Source organism: Equus asinus, chromosome 21 (assembly GCF_041296235.1).
Source record: "Equus asinus isolate D_3611 breed Donkey chromosome 21, EquAss-T2T_v2, whole genome shotgun sequence".
Classification (NCBI taxonomy): domain Eukaryota; kingdom Metazoa; phylum Chordata; class Mammalia; order Perissodactyla; family Equidae; genus Equus; species Equus asinus.
Window position 1 is genome coordinate 94,133,834 of NC_091810.1, and position 18,758 is coordinate 94,152,591.

The 18,758-nt window shown below is 39.2% G+C and overlaps 1 protein-coding gene across 2 annotated transcripts in view; it reads left to right on the forward strand.

The window, feature by feature from the left end:
- RNF13 (ring finger protein 13) overlaps nucleotides 1–18,758 on the forward strand; it is a 157,887-nt gene that overhangs the window by 17,789 nt on the left and 121,340 nt on the right. For both annotated transcript variants that reach the window (XM_014838564.3, XM_044755249.2), the window contains exons 2-3: nucleotides 8,460–8,588; nucleotides 14,279–14,359. In XM_014838564.3, coding sequence (XP_014694050.1) covers nucleotides 8,475–8,588; nucleotides 14,279–14,359 — 195 coding nt within the window. In that variant the 5' untranslated portion in view covers nucleotides 8,460–8,474. The remainder of the gene's footprint in view (nucleotides 1–8,459; nucleotides 8,589–14,278; nucleotides 14,360–18,758) is intronic.

The following is an 18,758-nucleotide window of genomic DNA, read 5'->3' on the forward strand; positions in this document are numbered from 1 at the left end:
GGAGAATTTAATCTATTTACAATTAAAGTAATTATTGATAGATAAGAACTTACTGTAGCCATTTTGTTAATTGTCTTCTGATTGTTTTGTAGATCCATTGTTTCTTGTTTCTTATCCTGTCTTTTTTTGTGTTTGATGTCTTTTTGTATCAGTATGCTTTGACTTCTTTATTGATTTTTTTGTGTGTAATTACTACAAGATTTTCCCTTGTGGTTAGCATGAGGTTTACATAAAATATCTGAAACTTATAACACCCTATTTTAAACTGGTAACAATTTAACTTCAATAGAATTTGTATACTTTACACTTTTACTTCTTCTCTCCCTCATGTTTTAGGTTGTTGCTGTTATAATTTACATGCTTTTTATATTGTGTGACTAATAACAAATTATTATATTTATGTTATTTTTGTTACATTCATTTTTTTAAAACTTTTAGAGTTCTGAGTTATGCACCACTATTACCATATTGCAGAATCTAACTATGACTATGTATTTATTGTTACCAGTGAGATTTACACTATCTTTTTGTGTTTTTATGATGTTAATTCGCATTCTCTTACTTCCACTCAAAGAACTCTCTTTAGCGTTTCTTGTAAGGCAGGTCTGATGGTAATGAACTCCTTCAGCTTTTGTTTGTTCAGGAAAGTCTTTGTCTCTCCTTTGTTTCTGAAGGACAGCTTCACCAAGAATTCTTGGTTGACAGGTTATTTTCTTTCAATATTTTGATTATGTCATTCCATTCTCTCCTAGCTTAAAAAGTTTCTGTTGAGAAATTTACTGATAGTTTTATGAGGGTTTGCTTGTATGTAATGTCTCTCTTTTCTCTTGCTGCTCTTAAAATTCTTTCTTTGTCTTTGACTTTTGACAACTTAATGTGTCTCAGTGTAACCCTGTTTGGGTTCAGCCTATTTGAGATCCTTTGGGCTTCATGCATCTGGATGTCCATTTCTCTTCCTAGGTTTAAGAAGTTTTCAAATATACCTTCTGTCCCTTTCTCTTCTGGAATTCCCATAATGCAAATGTTGTTTCTTTTCATTGTGTCCTTTAATTTGCAAAGGCTTTCTCCACTCTTTTTCATTCTTTTTTGGTTCTCTGACTGGATAATTTTCAGTGTCCTATCCTCCAGGTCGCTGATTCTTTCTTCTGCATGGTTGAGTCTACTTTTGAAACACTCTATTGAATTAATTATTCAGTTCACTTATTGTGTTTTTCATCTCTAGGGTTTCTTTTTGGTGGTTCCTGTTTTCTTGTTACACTTCTCATTCATGCATTGTTTTCTTAATTTCATTTAGTTGTCTGTCTGTGTTTTCTTTTAGTTCACTAAACTTCCTTAAGAGGGTTGTTCTGAATTCTTTGACAGTTCGTGGATCTCCATTTCTTTAGGGTCAGTTATTGGAACTTTATTAGTTTCCTTTGGTGGTGTCATCTTTACCTGGTTTTTGTGACCCTTGATTCCTCACACTGGTATCTGCACATTTAAGTAGTAGGGCTCTCTTCAGACTTTATGGGTTTGCTTTGGCAGAGATGGTTCTTCGCCAGTCAGCACAGTTTGGGTTTCTGGGTGCATCTGCTGGTAATGTCTTTGGGCAAGTGGGGCTTGCTATTATGGTCTGTTTTTGGGTGAGGCAACTGTTTAAGCTCTGAGGATGGGGATAGGGGGGTGTGCCACTGGCTGAGAACAGTTGGACAGGATTGCTGGCTTGGTTCTCTACCCAAGTGAGGCTGTAGGATGGGCTTTGTGGTTGCCTGAATTCTCTGGTCAGGCTTACTGGATAGTTGGGACTGGGTACTATATTCAGTGGTAGATGAGGCTATGAATTAGGTTCCCTGCCCTAGTAGGGCAGCAGGCCAGGGCTCAGGGCCTGTACAGCTTGTTGTTTGGGGGCTTGAATTGGGTCTGAGTGTGTACAAATTCCCTGATCAGGTGAGGCCATTGATTTAGCTTTGCAGATAGAAAGCCATGGTCTATGGTCTCTGTTCAACTGCCACTGTACATAGGGCTGTTGAATGGGCTACACAGCTTTCTGTGTGCTCTGGATAGGTTCCCTGGTTGGACTGGGTGAAGGCTATATTCAGTGATGAGTGGGGCTATGTATTAAATTCCTTGCCCGGGCACAGCAAGAGAAGCAGCTCTAAAACCAGTAAAGCCCTTTGTTTGTTGTCTTAACTCAAGCCAAGTTGCCCCCCATGTTCCCTGGCTGAACAGGGCCACTGGCTTTGCTCTGCCATCTATCTGCTCTGTCTGCCCTTCTCTTGGCTTGAGTGCCCCTGGGCTGCACAACTTTCAGGTGTTTTCCCCAGCCTTTCTAGTCATAGGGGGCTGGAAGACACTCTCCGCAGCAGGTGGGGCTTTGGCTTAGCCCTCTTGCCTGGGCGGGAAGGGCAGGGGATCCTCCTGGCTACTCTCAATTTCCCACGCAGGTTTTCCAGTTGGGAGAGTCCAAGAACTACCCTCAGCCTTGGCTATGAATTAACCCCTCCGCCTGTGTGTTATACAGGAAGCCTCCACTCCTGGTACTAGCCTCGCTCTGGGGGTGATGGACTCTGTCTACCCACCTCGACTAGAGTGCTGCTGGGCCACGTTGCTTTCAGGAGTTGTCACCAACCCTCCAGTCAGATGGGGCTGGAAGGTGCTCTACAGTGGGTGGGGACTCAGCAGCTTGCGTAGGTGTTGGCAAACTGGTCTTTAGGACTGGCAGAACTCCTCATTTGAGGATCCGAATCAGACAGATCTGCACCCCATCAGGTTCTCTGGTTAGAGTGTGCCCCTAACTTGGTTCTACAGATGTGCAAAGCCATTGGTTGGGATTACTACTTGGGTACTGCAGGAGTTAACGCATTGTTGCTAGCCCCTCCCACCTTCTCCATTACAGTCAGATTTCCAGTGGCTAGCCCAGCAGATTCCCTTAACAATCTCCGTGGTGTGAGATCAGAGTAGGGGCTCTTACAAAGCGACCCACCATGCTGGAGGGGGCTGATTGTCTTGCCTGGGCTGTCTTTTTCCCACCGGAGGAACAGGAGGCTCAGGGGAGACCTCTCCCTGTGGTGCTGTGCTGGCCTGGGGGAGAAGCAGTGCAGTCAACGGGCGGCCACTCCTCTTACCCTCCGAGTGCAGTCTGTCTTGGTCTCTGAGGTGCAGGGGGTGCTTCACCCTCACCCCGGTGTTCTAGGATTCTCTCAGTGGTGTCTCGTTCTTGAATAGATGTTAGTTGTTCTCCTTGAGAGGGGGAGTGAAGTCAGGATGACTTGTGTTGCCATCTTGGTGATGTTACTCTGCTGATGGTAAGCTTTATCAGGTGCTGGGGGGTGCTGGAGGGAACTTCCTGGAGGAAGGGGATTTTTCTTCCTAGTTCTGATGAGCTGCATTTTTCTTTGTTTTGCTCCTGTGGCATCATCTGTCAGCAGGACATACGGGGACATCTGGTGGTACTCTGCCTCAGCCATGTGCACAAGTACACAGGCCCTCAGCAATCTTGCAGCCCCAGTCTAGACCTGGTGACCACTTTGCCATGGCTCTTCTGAAGGGGACACTGTGCTCCTGAGGCCTTATGCCTGAAGTGCCTTGACTACTTCTGCATGCCTGCCCACTAGCTTTGACTTGCCTACACCCCAGGGAGTTGTTTCCTGCAGTTCTCTTGTCGTGGATACTGTGCATTCCAGGCCTATGCCTGCAGCAGTGTCCTGGCTACCTCTGCACACCTGCTCCCCAGCCTCACTTGCCTGCACTCTGGAGGATGGTTTCCTGCTTGCTTGGCAACACTGGCCCAGCTGTGGTTTGCACGCCCAGTGAAATTCTGTTATCTAGTGTGCTGCACCCATACCTTCTCCAGTGAGAAACCCCAGCCTTGGGGAGGGGACCTTTCTTCCAAGTTTATCCTGTCCCGGTACTCTCCCTCAGCCTTATTTTCTTATCATAGTTTTAATAATTATTTTATTATTAAATAACTTTATTTATTTTATTATTTCATTATTAAATAATTATTAAAAAATTAAAAATAGCTTTATTGACATAGTTGACATATAGTAAACTATATATTTAAAATATATCTTTTGATAAGCTTTTTTTTTTGTTTTTTCTCCCCAAATCCCACCAGTACATAGTTGTATATTTTAGGTGTGGGTCCTTCTAGTTGTGCCATGAGGGACGCCACCTCAGCATAGCCTGATGTGCGGTGCCATGTCTGCGCCCAGGACCTGAACAGGTGAAACCCTGGGCCGCCATAGCAGAGCGTGAGAACTTAACCACTCGGCCACGGGGGCAGCCCTAATAAGCTTTGATATATTATGTAACTATGAAACCATTGCCATAATGAAGTTAATGAACATATCCATCACTCCCAGAGGTTTCCTCATGCCCCTTTGGAATCTCTCCATCCTGCCCCTTGCCACTCCTCATTACATCTTCATAGTTACTGTCCTATCATAGTTTAATAGTTATATATGTTAAACACTCTCTGTTTAATTTACTATACGGTTTCTGTCTCCTGATTGAACCCCTGCTGATAGAGAATTGGTGCCTGGAGTGGTTCCAGGAGATAGATCTAAAACTTTGAGGGTTTGGTATTGACTTGGTCTTGCTTTTGGGCCTGAGCACAGTGCTGAGCTCCTCGCCAAGGGAAATGGGATGCTAGTAATCCATGGCATCGCAGTCAGTTGAGCTATCATCTGTAGTCGATTGTGATGTGTTGCCAACTGAACGCACTTGCCTCAGAGCCCACATGGCTGCTACATTTGACCTTTATCACCATAATGATAACTGTAAGGACTGTAGGGTGGGATGGAATCTTTTGAGTGTAATTGGGTGCTCACAGAGAAAAATGACAGCTTGCATTTGTTAACTCTCAGCTTGAGATCTGCCCTTCTGTCATTCTTTTTTAATTGCACATTTCACTCAGAAGAAATAATTTCATCTTCTCCAAATTGTAAATAGACTTGTGAATTGCTTGCTCATTAAAAAAATTTTGTTTTGGCATAAAAGTAATGCACACTTTGGGGCTGGCCTGGTGGCCAAGTGGTTAAGTTCGCACACTCCGCTGCAGGCGGCCCAGTGTTTCGTTGGTTTGAATCCTGGGCGCGGACATGGCACTGCTCATCAGACCACGCTGAGGCAGCGTCTCACATGCCACAACTAGAAGGACCCACAACGAAGAATATACAACTATGTACCGGGGGGCTTTGGGGAGAAAAAAGGAAAAAATAAAAAAAAATCTTTAAAAAAAAAAAAAGTAATGCACACTTAGAAAACTTGAACAAGTGGAACGGATTTCTGTGTATTTTCTTTTAGGCTTTTATTTGGTATGTTATATAAAATGAAATAGATTTTAGAAAGTTTTAGTTTTTTATTCTAAACCATGCAGATAATTATAAAGAAAATAAAAACCGTATAGAGTCCCACCACCCAGAGTTTACATGTATTAGCAAATTATTTTGTTTCATACTATTTATGCATATTTTTAGTGTATACATAAAATACTTTTAATGTTGAGGCTGTAAATTTTTTTTTTTCTTGAGGAAGATTAGTCCTGAGCTAATATCTGCTACCAATCCTCCTCTTTTTGCTGAGGAAGACTGGCCCTGAGCTCACATCTGTGCCCATCTTCCTCTGTTTTATATGTGGGACACCTACCACAGCATGGCTTGATGAGTGGTGCCATGTCCACACCCGGGATCCAAACCAGCAAACCCTGGGCCGACAAAGTGGAACGTGCAAACTTAACTGCTGTGCCACCGGGCTAGCCCTGTAAAATTTTTTTTTAACCATGGTTAAGAGGTGGCATATTCAGAGGCTCTGTGGAAGGAGAATATCAAGAGAGGCCGTGTGTGCATTCATCTGACAGATGTTAAGCACCTAATATGTGTCAGGCACCACTTAGATACTTGTGATAGAGCCATAAAATAAAGATTCCTGTCTTGGAGGAGTTTATATTCTTGCAGAAAACATGGAGACTAAACAATAAACATAACAGTCAAGCAAATTATAGTTTGACAAAGTAATGAGTATTATGATAAATAAAAAACACAGAGGAGATTAAGAGGAGAGAGGTGTGGTAGGTGTGTAGGCAGGTCACAGATGTTTGTCAGGGGAGATCGTGGTGTACAGAAAAGATGTCCTGAACAGAGCTTGGGGTGCTGTTTTAAAGGAACATGTTATAGTCAGGGGGAATGGTATGACTTGATCTGGTGCCCCATACTTGTCCGCCATCACGTAGTAGGCCAGATTTCATGTGTAACACCCAAACTAGGTGTGGGTCATGGGCCATGCTCAGCTTTTTGTTTAGAAATTATGCATAAATTGAAGAAGAGGGTTGGGGGCGGGATAATGGGTAAGGGAATTGGTTCATTTATTCGGTCAGTTAGTCTTAGTACTTACATAGAAATTGAGTCTGCTAAAATAGGGAAACTGAATGATAGTGCAAGTTACTTTTTCCCTCATTGTTTTTGTTTTACTTGACAAGGTTGTCCTGAGGATTAGATGGAAAAACATTTATGTCAGATGCTTATCAGAGTCCCTGACACAAAGTTAAGTTCTCCACTGATTTGTCTGTGGTGATGGTGGTGACATTTGTGTGAAGCACCCTCAGAAAAAATTCTGATTTGGGAGGTTGATACTTTGAAGTGCACTGGGCGTGGTGTTTTTGGTAACCTAGAAAATCAGAATTTTCTGCCATGTTTCCCGGAATGGTGCTTAAGATTCTTATATTCATGAAAGCAATTTCATTGTCAATTGTCTTTTTCTTGTTTGCCGTGTGGCTTATTGCTGGGGTTAGCAACCTACCCCTAGTGACAGTAGTGGTATTTGAAAGAATTGTGGAGTGTATTTTTGTTAGCACTTCTATTTCTCTCTCTTTTTTTCCTTTCTCTAATTTTACCCTCTAGTCCACTCCTCTTTGACTTGTAAGAAATTTATGAATAATGGCTTGGTATGCCACTTGCCAATCTGTGGTCGAGAACAGTGTTTTCCAAATTTGGCTTGATCATAAAGATTCACAGAGGACAATTTTTGAAAGTAAAATTTTAGACTTTCTGTCTGAATCTCCAGGGGAGGGGCCTGGGAACATTTGTTTTTTATCACAGGCCTCTGGCTGATATGTGCTGTATTGGACTAAAGCATATTTTCTAAAGTTCCCTCGTGATAAGAACCACCTGGAGTGCATGTTAATGATATGAGTAAAACAGATTACCAGATCCACCTCATGGGCAGTGAATGAGACGCTCTAACTCTGGGGTTGAATGTAAGTCTGGTTTTTAATAGTTGCTTCTTTGTGGACTCGCTTGTGTGTGTGTGTGATCTCGGTAGGCTACTGCTCGCTAGCTTTCATGATATTTCCATGTAGTCAGGAAAACAAACCCAAGCACTTGTTTTAAATGGTAGGCTGCTTTATTTTTTTCTTTTAAAAAATGGTTAGACATCATAGATACTGGAGAGTGCATAAACCATTTGTGTATGATTTAAAGAATAGTTATAATGCCCCAGGCAACCACTAATCTACTTTCTGTTTCTGTGGAGCAAATCTATACACATAATGTGTTTTCACCTTTATTTCATCTCTGGTATTAATGGCTCTATAAAACGGTAGTTCAGAAATTATTCAGAGGTGTTTCTCTTTCACTGTGTGTCAGAGAGTCAGAGTCTGTGTGGTAGTCTCCAAGTCCAGAGGCTTCCAACAGTAATCATCAGAATTACTGTTACATGAGCTTCTGGCATTTAATGAAATAATTCGTTCCAAAGGCCCCCAAACTTCATTCTCATCTTTTAAGAAGTGTGTTATACAATTGGTTGAGGCTTCCCAGTGAGAATTTTGATCTTACTTGTTTAACATTTAGTCCTTTCATGGTACCTTTTTGTTGTGAGATAAATAGGGACTCATGTAGGGAATTGGCCGAGGTTGGGGGAGGTTGCACTGTTGCAATTAGGATGTAGGGAGGGAAAAAGGTGCGTTGTTAGGACGGAAAGGGAAAAAAGTATTACTTTATAACATGTGGCTATTTTTTTTCCATTCTCTAATATGAATACAATATGCAAGGATAAATACAAAGTAAATTTACATGTGAATTTATAAATTGTATTTAAAAAATTAGGAAAATTCTTTAAAATTGTAAAAAAATTTAAAGCAAATGTGCTTGTCCGTTTTTTAATCATTATTTTGATTGAAACCTAGTTTCCCCTGTAATTGAGTTGGTAGACAAGCTGTACTGTAAACTGAGAACTGTGGGAGGATGTGGGTTTTGTGGTTAAAATACAGAACTTAGTAACCATGAGTTATGTAGGTATTGGCTGACCTTGGGTGTTTACCTAAATGCCCAAATCTATGTAAATTGTTAGGCTTTTGAAATATAATGTTCGCACATGTTTTTAATTGAAAGATATTTTTGGACATCAGGAATTGATATATGAAATGACTTATTTTCAGGGACAAAGCACCAGAGCTCATTGTTACTTACCTGCTTATCTTCCAGGTGATTTACAGCAAGATGCTGCTCTCCATAGGGATGCTCATGCTGTCGGCCACACAAGTCTATACCATCTTGACTGTCCAGCTCTTTGCATTCTTAAACCTACTGCCTGTAGAAGCGGACATTTTAGCAGTAAGTACAGTAAAATTTGTTCATGTCTAAAAACATTCCTTAAGGAAAAGCTTTAAAAGAAGTCCCAAATGATGGGGGGCCAGTCTGGTGGCACAGCAGTTAAATTCACACATTCTGCTTGGGCAGCCCAGGGTTCGCTGGTTTGGATCCCAGGTGTGGACATACACGCCACTTGTCAAGCCATGCTGTGGCAGGGTTCCCACATATAAAGTGGAGGAAGATGGGAACAGATGTTAGCTCAGGGCCAGTCTTCCTCAGCAAAAAGAGGAGGATTGGCAGGAGATGTTAGCTCAGGGCTAATCTTCCTCAAAAAAGAAAAAAAAAGCCCCAAATGATGGAATCTTATAAGGTGATTACCTACAAACATACAGACACATACACATAGTTGTTACTTGAAAGTGGGGACCTTACTCATCTTTTTATTGCTTAATATCTAACAATTTATCATGTACACTAAGTACCTGATAAATGTTGTTCTTGAGAGGGTGTGTGAACTCTCAAGAGGGCTCATGCACTCATTTATCTATATGCTGTATATTTAGGTAGAATCTTACTCATTTTGGTAATTAGTATATCTGTAATGACTTTGATAATGATATTTAAAAAATTGTGTAAGATGTCCATAGAAAATCTAAACCTATGATTAACATTAATGAGTCAGAAGAGAAGAACAATGGTCTTATCTTTGATGGTGGATAGAAAAGTTTTTAGAGGAGGCCTGGTCCTCAAAACCTTATGTATCCTTTCTATGCTGCTGTCTTACTGTCCTCTAAACTGGGAAATGTGTATATGTCCTGTTTCTCATTTCCGTGAAGCTAGAAAAAGAAGAATTAACTCTGTGTGTATGTGTGTACGTGCACACACCTATTCTCTAGATACTATGTAAGGATTTATTGTTTCTACTTTCTGCACGCAAGGGATAGGCTTGCTGACTGACATTAGGTGAGAAATAGAAGGGCCAAAATTGTTGCTGACCACAGCTTGCTGTGGTCCTCAGCGCTGCTTCTGTTTACTGTGGCACTTGTGGAAAGGTCTAGGATCATTGTAGAACTTGGGAGAGCTGGGCTGGTTTCTATACCATAGCTTTTGAAGGCATAGCAACTCTAGTCCCTATGAGATTTCTCACTTTCTGTTACACTCTTTGCTGGGGAAACTGGTTGATTAGGTTTTTTTCTAGAATAGTCTGGATCTTTATAGAGTGAATGGAAGTGAAACGTTTAAGGACTAAGTGCCCATTGCTATTCAAATCTCACCTCTAAATTTGTCTCCAGAGTCCTTGGGGTGTTCTTGGGATGACTTTTGAAATGAGGGAGAGGATTTATGGGCCGATCAGGGACTGAAGTTCTTATGGTCTCTTTTCTCCTTTGATTTCTTCTATTCTCGTTTGCTCTCTCTTTTTTCCCTCTGTTGTTTCTAACATCTGCCACTCCTTGTCTTCTTTCTTTCTTTTTACCTGAAGTGGATTGTTATTCTCTGGTTCAGCTATGTGATGGGTTAGATGATTTTCAGTGGCCTGCCCTGGGGACTTAACCAGCTGTATGATCTTGATCAAATTACTTAGCCACTATAAGCGCATCTTTATTTATAAGCTCGATTGTTGTAGTGATGATTAAATAAGGTAAACTGCTTAGAACAGTATTTGACACAAAGTAAACATTTATCTTTTTATCTTCATTGTAATTATCATTCTCATCATTCTTCACTCAGTCCCTCGAGCAGTGTATGAGACTGCCCAAGATGTACTTTTTAATGTGGAGATAAAACTAAATGTTAGGTATAGAAGAACAGTCAGTCCTGGCCAGCAGTATGCTCTGTGCTGCAGGCAGGAAAGCGTGGAATGCGTGGTGCTGTCATCTCCTGAAGGAGCCGTCAGATTTAAGCATGGGAGCTGCTTAAATATGGTTTTTATGCTGACACTAAAGGCTAGAAGGATGACCTGAATGCAGGGACAGCTGGAGGGGAGTGGGTTGTGAAGGCGCGTAACTGGCACAAAGGGGAACTAAATCCCGAGTGGAGGAACTAGCTGTAGTAGAATGGACATTAAAAGGCCGTGAGTCAAGAGGCAGAAAATATTACCTCTTCCTTTTAATTGAATAAGAGCATCCCTGAAATTTGTAGTAATAGAGATTTATGTAAGTTGGACATCAGCTTGATTCCAGTTCCATTTTGGACGGGTATCAGGATACTGCTTTTGAAAAGATAAAGTCAGTTTTAGTCGTCTTCTTTGTATGCGAGATGATTTTATTTTTGGCAGTTGAATTCTCTCACTTAACTGTTAATTCCCTGACAGCAGTATTCGTTCAGCTAGTTGGTGAGTTCTGAGAGGCTGTGGAGATGCTACTGGAGTGTGTTGCTGACTAGTCAGTGAGCCTCCTAGATCATGCGCCTCTGGAAGGCAGGACTGTGTCTAACTAAACTTCATGTTCCTAGTCCCTAGTGAGAGTTAGAGAGGAGGAGTTTGGTAAGTGTTTGAACTGATTAATAGCTTTTCCTCAGAGGTTTAGTTCTTTCATATCTTCTTTTAATAGCATTTATTCCTTGGTACTTTGGATTATTGTTATTTCTGTTAGCAGTTCATTCTCTTTTTGTCTCTTATCTCATCATTTCTCTTTCCTTTGACCCAGAAGGAAATGTGTAATGATCGAGTGTGTAGGTTTACATCTAGAAATGTGGAGCTAGAATTGGCACGGGCATTATACGTTAGAGATCATGGACCAGTGTTGAATGTTCTGAGGCCCATAGGCTACAAGCTACTTTGAGCTGTGCCATGATCATATTGAGAAGTAGTATTTATATTGTGTATTTTCAGAGAGTCAAACAACCCAATTTTGGTTTACTCCCAATCTGCCCTTTGATTCTGGTGTAGGCATTTGTCAGAGAGAATCTGTTGCTTGGTTGTGAGGATCAGTGGGCAGAGCAGGAGAGAAGCACCCTTGGTTGGTGTGTGAATGGATTGGATTATGTAGCGTGGTAGTTAAGAGCTCCAGCAGTGGATTTACAATCTGAGTTAAATCCAGTTCTACCACTCTGTAGTTGCATGACCTTGGGCAAATTATTTAATATCTCTGAAGTCTTAATTTACTTGTGAAAATGAGACAGCATGAGAGACCTTGTAGGGCAGTGACTTAAGAGCCAGGGCCCTGGGGTCCAGCTGCCTGGATGAGAATTTGGTTCCTCGAACTTGCAGGAGCAAGTTATTTTTGACGTTCTGTAAAATGAGAATGATGATCATAGGGGCTGGCTTTATAGGATTGTTGTAAGGATTAAATAAGTGAATACCTGTCAAGTGTTTAGCATGATGTCATAAGTGTTCAATAATCGTTAGCTGTTTGTTTCTTTCTAAGTGAAATTAAACTTTCATTAAGGCTGCGGTCAAAGAGGAGAGTTGGTTAAGTAAAAGACCTTTTTGAAATAAGTGGACTGAAACTGTGACCTGGCAGTTACTGAGGATGGGATTCCAGAGCGGGGTAACTTTAGTTTCTACTTCAGAAGGTTACCAGTGAGCATGGTTCAACTTCATGAGCGGCAGCTCCTACTGCAACACTAAAAATGTAAAGCACTTTTGTGCTAAAGATGTTTCTGTTTGTCTTTTTCACGAACGATGGGAACATTTTTTGTTTTTAAACAACGTGATTCTAAGAGGCGGTGTGAGACAGTTCTTACTTTGCTGTTAAGAAAGACGAAGCAGTTTCAAAATGGGTCTCACTCAATAACAAAACTTACTCCAAGTCCTAGTGTTACAAGTACTGCAGTTCAAGCTAGATATTTTATTTCTAAAATTCTAGCCAAAAAAATGACATTCCTCAGTGCATAATAGGAAGTGATAAAAGAATACTTTAGTACAGTTATAGATTTTCCATTTCCTGATTTTAAGAGTACTTTTTTTAAGTACTGCCTGCACACATTTGTGTTTTTTCTTTGGTCTATCTATGTTGATCCAAATCAATTTCTTTATTTTATAGTAGTGTCTTTGGCCTTGGAGGAGTCAAATGTCTTTCTCAAGTTCAACACAAAGCTGATCATAATTGAATTAAATCAGTTAAAGAAAGGTATTTTAATTGGAATTAAATGACACCTTGTGATAATGGATAGAAAAGCAATTTTGTGACTCAAAAGCACTTTGTAAACCATAGAACACTCTGCAAATATGAATTATTGTTATAGTAGGAATTATCTTGAGGCGATGCTGATCTCCAAGTGTACTACCAGGCTGATTATCCAGAGGTAACAGAATGGATAGGTTCAGTGACCAAATTCAGACACTTAAATCACACAGTTTATGGAATTAATTACAGACATACAGTGAGGAGCAGAGGCGAAAGATCAGTATGTTAAGACACTCAGGATTGGGTGCGAGTGGAATGCAAGAACCACACGACCCGAGTCCTGTCTTGCCCATTATTAGTTGGTCCAGTCTCTCTATGCTGTATCAGCTTTCCCAGGTGACAGTGTGGTTACCAGGACCTGGTTTGAGGGTGGACAAGGGGACTTGACAGATGAAGGTTGTCTGGATCCAGTGTTTGCTTGCTCTTTGGAGAGACGCAAGGTATTTAAATCTGCACGCAGCTGTGCCTTGCTGCTAACCTGAGCAGCTGACCTGTACTCTGTTGCCTGTCTCTGGGAGATGACACATGAGGGTAGGATGGGGATCACCAAGGGGTGTTTGATTTAGGGAAGACATAACTGTCAATCTGGATATGTGACCTAATTTATACTCAGTGAATATTTAAGGTTTGCTTGATCCTTGCGTCCCTTGCTATCTATACAGAACACTTAGTTTGTTCCATCTTTTTATCTATATTCAAAACAGATGTCTTCTATTTTTGGCCTAGAGTTTATAGACAACTATCTTAACTTCTAATACATCGTGTAAGTTTTGCCTGTGTTTCAAAAGTCCCTTGTTTACCATCTTTGCTTAGTTTCATCTACCTTCCTTGTTTGTCTTGTTTTCTATATAGCACACTGAACGTTCTTAAATAATATAGCAAACTCACAACAATTATCATTATTATTATCTTCTGAAGCACAGAGAACCTTTGTTTTGTTCTGTTTTGGTAGAGGACTGACAAGCATTGTAGCATAGGAATCTGTATCTGTAAGAAAGGGAAACTTGTGAAAGAGTTTGACTACCTTCAGCTGTCTCTGTGTATGTATTTCATTGAGTTTAGTCTTTTCATTGCTCAGCCCCGGATAAAAATGTTCAGATTATATAAAAAATGACAATGCCTTCAAAGTATGATTTAGTGCTCCTTCTTTGTCTGGGGAAAAGGCATCTTTCATAGCTACAGCCAGAAATCCTGTAAATCTCTTCTATTAAATCAGACCCTTAAATATAGAGAAAATAAAATGGAACTCTTGCTGGAAAATAATCTGTTTAGAAAATTCCTTGCTAGGGAATTGTCTGTGGGAAAAACTCAGAAAACAGTAGGTTGTTCAACGTTACAGAATTATTTCTGCTATTTAATGATAATTATATGAAATCAGAATCCAATTTAAGCAGTTGTATACAAAGTAAATTGTTTGTATTCATTGCTCTTTTAGTGATGCATTTACAAAGTTGATTTCTATTGTGGTAAGCTGTGATAGGAAATCAGAATTGAAGAAATGAAAACATAAATAATTTAATAAACTTGTTTTTAGTGTTATGTGTAAATTGGTTGTAACTTGATTGTTTTTAATTTTATATTCAGTATAATTTTGAAAATGCATCTCAGACATTTGATGACCTTCCAGCAAGATTTGGATATAGACTTCCAGCTGAAGGTTTAAAGGTAAGAAAATAGTAATATATGATAAAGGCATGAGGTATTTAATAAAGTGATTTTTATTCTTTATTTGTTTAAAGAATGAAAATATTTCTTACTATTTTGTATCATAAAACCCATACATATTCATTTATAAAGGGTTCATACTATTCAAAAGGTATGAAGAAGGAAGTAAGAATGATCTATGATTGTGTTATTCTGAACTAGCTACTGTTAACATTTTGGTATATAATATCTCAGACCTGTTTTCTAGGATATGTGTTCTGTGTGTGTGTAGATATATGTGCATGTATATATTTATGTAATTGTTTACATACATAATGAATCTCTGTTTAACACTAATAGAAACATGCTACTTGATTACCTGCCTTTTTCACTTAATTGTATATCTCGAACATTTTACGCAAATAAAGAAGGATCTGTGTTTTTATTTGCAGTGGCTGCATGATTTTACAATATCATGAAATACTATGGATCTTTGAACATTGGTTTAATTTTTCATAGTAGATGTTTAGGTTATCCAGTTTTTGTTATTATAAACAGTGCTACAATGAATGTCTTCATCTTTGTGTATTTGTTTGTTTGCGTAAGATACATTTCCAGATGTGGAATTGCTTTGTTTGTGGAACGTATGTTTAAAATATTGTTGTATATTCCAGGTTGCCCTTTGAAAGTTTGGGACAATTTTAGATTGCCACCAAAGTGTCTGAGACTTTCCTTTTTCCCACACCCTCTTCAATACTAGATATTACCAAGTTTTTGTTAATTGATAAAAAGCATCTGAGATTGAAAATCTTAATTTTTTTGTCCATTTCGTGTGTGTGTGAATGTGAGAGAAAGAGAGAATCAATTTCCTATTAATACTCTTTGCTCATTTTTAAATTAAGATGTCCATTCTTCTTGATTTGTAAGAATTCTTTATATGTTGGGAGTTTCAGTCTATTGTTTGCCGTATATGCTTCAGATAATTCTTCCTTCATCTTTTAACTTTAAGGTTTCAGAAGTTTGGTGTATATAGTTAAAAGTTACTTTCTTTTCCTTCTACCTCAGGGATCATGGTTAGAAAGTCCTTCTCCATTCCAAGATAAGATGAGGTTTTTATGTTATATGGGTTAGAGTACATGGAATTGTGTGTATATGCTCCACAGAATGTTTTCAGTTGTTCTAACTTTCTTAAAATTCCTTATTTAAGTACCATAAAACTATCATTCTAGTTAGGATGGCATGCACCTATGGGAGGAACATATCAGTTTTTAATTTTTTAAATATTTTAAATTATTAAAAATAATTCCCAGCATTGTATGACTGTTTCTCATTGTAAAAATATTTAAACAGAAAAGAAGTATACAGAGAAAAAAGAAAAAGCCTACCTTCCCCCTTTCCTCATCCATACATGTCAATCCCACTAACCTCGTCAGAGGTAAACATCAGGGTATTACGTGATCTGACCTTCAGATCCTTTTCTGAATATGTAGTACTTTTTAGATCATAAATTTATGAAGTCGTACAGTTCATAAGTAGTTTATCATTTGGGTATGTGAAAAGTTTCTTCATTTTTATAATAGAATCCATTCTGGGAAGGGATAAAGATGTTTAGAGTATCACAGCCTGGAGAAGCAGTTTACAAACTGTTTTGGAAATAAAACCCTGAACCACCTTGTGGAACTGGCTTGATAAAGTATTGATGCAGCCACTGACCCCCAAAGCACATTGCCCTTTCTCTGAACAGGAAGCCTCTGTGGTCGTATCCCAAAACATTCTGCCTTTACTGCCACCCAGGCTAATCAAAGAGAGATCCTTTGCCAGACTGTTTCCTCAGATCTAACACCTGGATTTTTCTGATTGACAGACTCGAGGCCGTGTAGTTACTAGCAACATACTTTAGTGAAATACTAGCTATGAGGGAAGCTGGGTAATACAATATAGTTTGTTTTTAAATTTTTTTTGTTTTAGTCTACTTTGGGAAGGTGAGATTCATAGTGTGGGGAGAGTGGGTTCAGAAAGTTTGAGGCACCATGCATGATAGGCATCCACTACAATGTACTCTGTAATTTGATTCCTCTGCTTCCCCACACTTAGCCTTATTCCTTGGAGATCTTTCCACAGCTGCACCTGTGGATCTGTCATGTTCCTGTTAAGCACTGCATGGTATTCTGTAATATGAATGACCATAGTTTATTCATTATTTCCTATTAACACATATTTTGGTTTCTTATCCAAAGTCCAGTTATTTCTTTAGGATAGAGGTTTGGTAGTACAGTTGATGAGTCAGTGAGTATGTACATCTAAAATTTTCATAGATACACTAAATTACGTTTCCAAAAGGCTGTACTAATTTATTCCCATTATCAGTGTATGAGAATATGCATTTCCTTACAGTCTTGCCAACACTGGATATTATTAGTCTTTCCAGCTTTTGCCAATCTGATGGGCAAAAAGTATTATCTTGTTTTAATTTACATTTCTCTGATTGCCCGTGATTTTGAGCTGGCAACCTTTCTTTCATTCAGCCCAAGGAGTCAGACCATCCCTTTTCACTGAAGAGCCTTTCTGCTTAGCAACCTTGTTTTTTTTAAAGATTGGCGCTGGAGCTAACATCTGTTGCCAATGTTCTTCTTCTTTTCTTTTTTATTCTTCTCCTCCCCAAAGCCCTCTAGTACATAGTTGTATATTCTAGTTGTAGGTCCTTCTGGTTGTGCTATGTGGAACGCTGCCTCAGCATGGCTTGATGAGTGGTGCCATGGGTCTGTGCCCAGGATCTGAACCAGCGAAACCCTGGGCCGCTGAAGCAGAGCATAACTTAACCACTTGGCCAGGGCGCCAACCCTGCAAGCTTGTTTTAAAGAGTTCCATCAACTCCTGGTAACCATAGTCCTACTGGGGCTCCTCTATTACTATGTTAGTGTAAATTCAGTTTACACTTAAAAGGTATTTGACAAATTTGCTTATTCACTGCCTAAGAAAGAGTAGTGTTAAATATCTGCCTGCTTTTTGCACTGTGGCAATACAGGGCAAGCTCAGGAATTGAAATGCAGTGACAGAAGAGAGAATGTTCTAAAAAATTGTTGGATCATTATAGATAGCTTTTATATTTGCATGACTGGCTTGCCATTGCCCAGATTGAGAATTCACAAATGCTAGCTTATTCGTTATTGTTTACAAGGAAGACTTGGTGATGAAGTGGGGATATCTCATTGCAGTATAATGTCTATAAAACCAATTAAATGAATGTGTTAAAAATATAACCAAGTTAATTTAAAGATACAATATGGTTATTAAGAGATGTAGCTGAGAACTATTTTGCTTTTAAACTTTGCCCAGAGAGTTTAGTTAGGATAGTTTTTGTAAACTTATATCCTGTGTTCTGTAGGTTTTATAATATCATTGGATTCCACCATTTATAAGAGATCGGATATTTATAGTATAACACACATCAGTTGAAATTCTTTGTTTCTGTTCCATTTACATATGCCCTAATATTAAGCTAACAGTAGTCAAGAGAGTAGTAGTTTCTCTACCCTCCTCCATCATTTAAAAAAATATTCTTAGAATCATACAACAATTCCAAAACAGAATCGAGAAGAAATAGAAAATCTGAATAGATTGATCACTGGTAAGGAGATCAAAACAGTAATAAAAAACCTTCCAAAAAACAAAATTCCAGGCCAAGACAGCTCCCCTGGTGAATTCTACCATTCGAAGAAGACTTAATGACTGTCTTTCTCAAATTCTTCCAGAAAGTTGAAGAGGAAGGGACACTTGCTGACTCATTTTATGAGGCCACCATTACTCTGATACTAAAACCAGACAAAGACAACACCAAAAAAGAAAATTACAGGCCAGTATCGCTGATGAATGTAGATGTAAAGATCCTCGACAAAATGCTAGCAAATGAAATACAACAATACATTGAAAAGATCATACACCATTATAAAGTGGTATTTATTCCAGGGATGCAGGGATGGTTCAGCATCCACAAATCAGTTAACGTGATACACCACATTAACAAAATGAAGAATAAAAATCACATAATCATCTCAATAGGTGCAGAGAAAGCATTTGACAAGATACAGCATCCATTTATGATAAAAACTCTGAATAAAATGGGTATAGAGGGAAAGTACCTCAAGATAAAAAGGCCATATATGACAGACCCACAGCTAACATCCTCAGTGGTGAAAAACTGAGAGGTATCCCTCTGAGAACAGGAACCAGATGAGGATGCTCAATTTCACCACTCTTACTTAACCTAGTGTTAAAAGTCCTAGCCAGAGCAATCAAGCAAGAAAAAGAAGTAAAAGGGATTCAGATTGGAAAGGAAGAAGTAAAACTATCACTATTTGCAGATGGCTTATATATGTGGAAAACCCTAAAGAATCCACCAAAAAACTAATAGAAGTAAAAA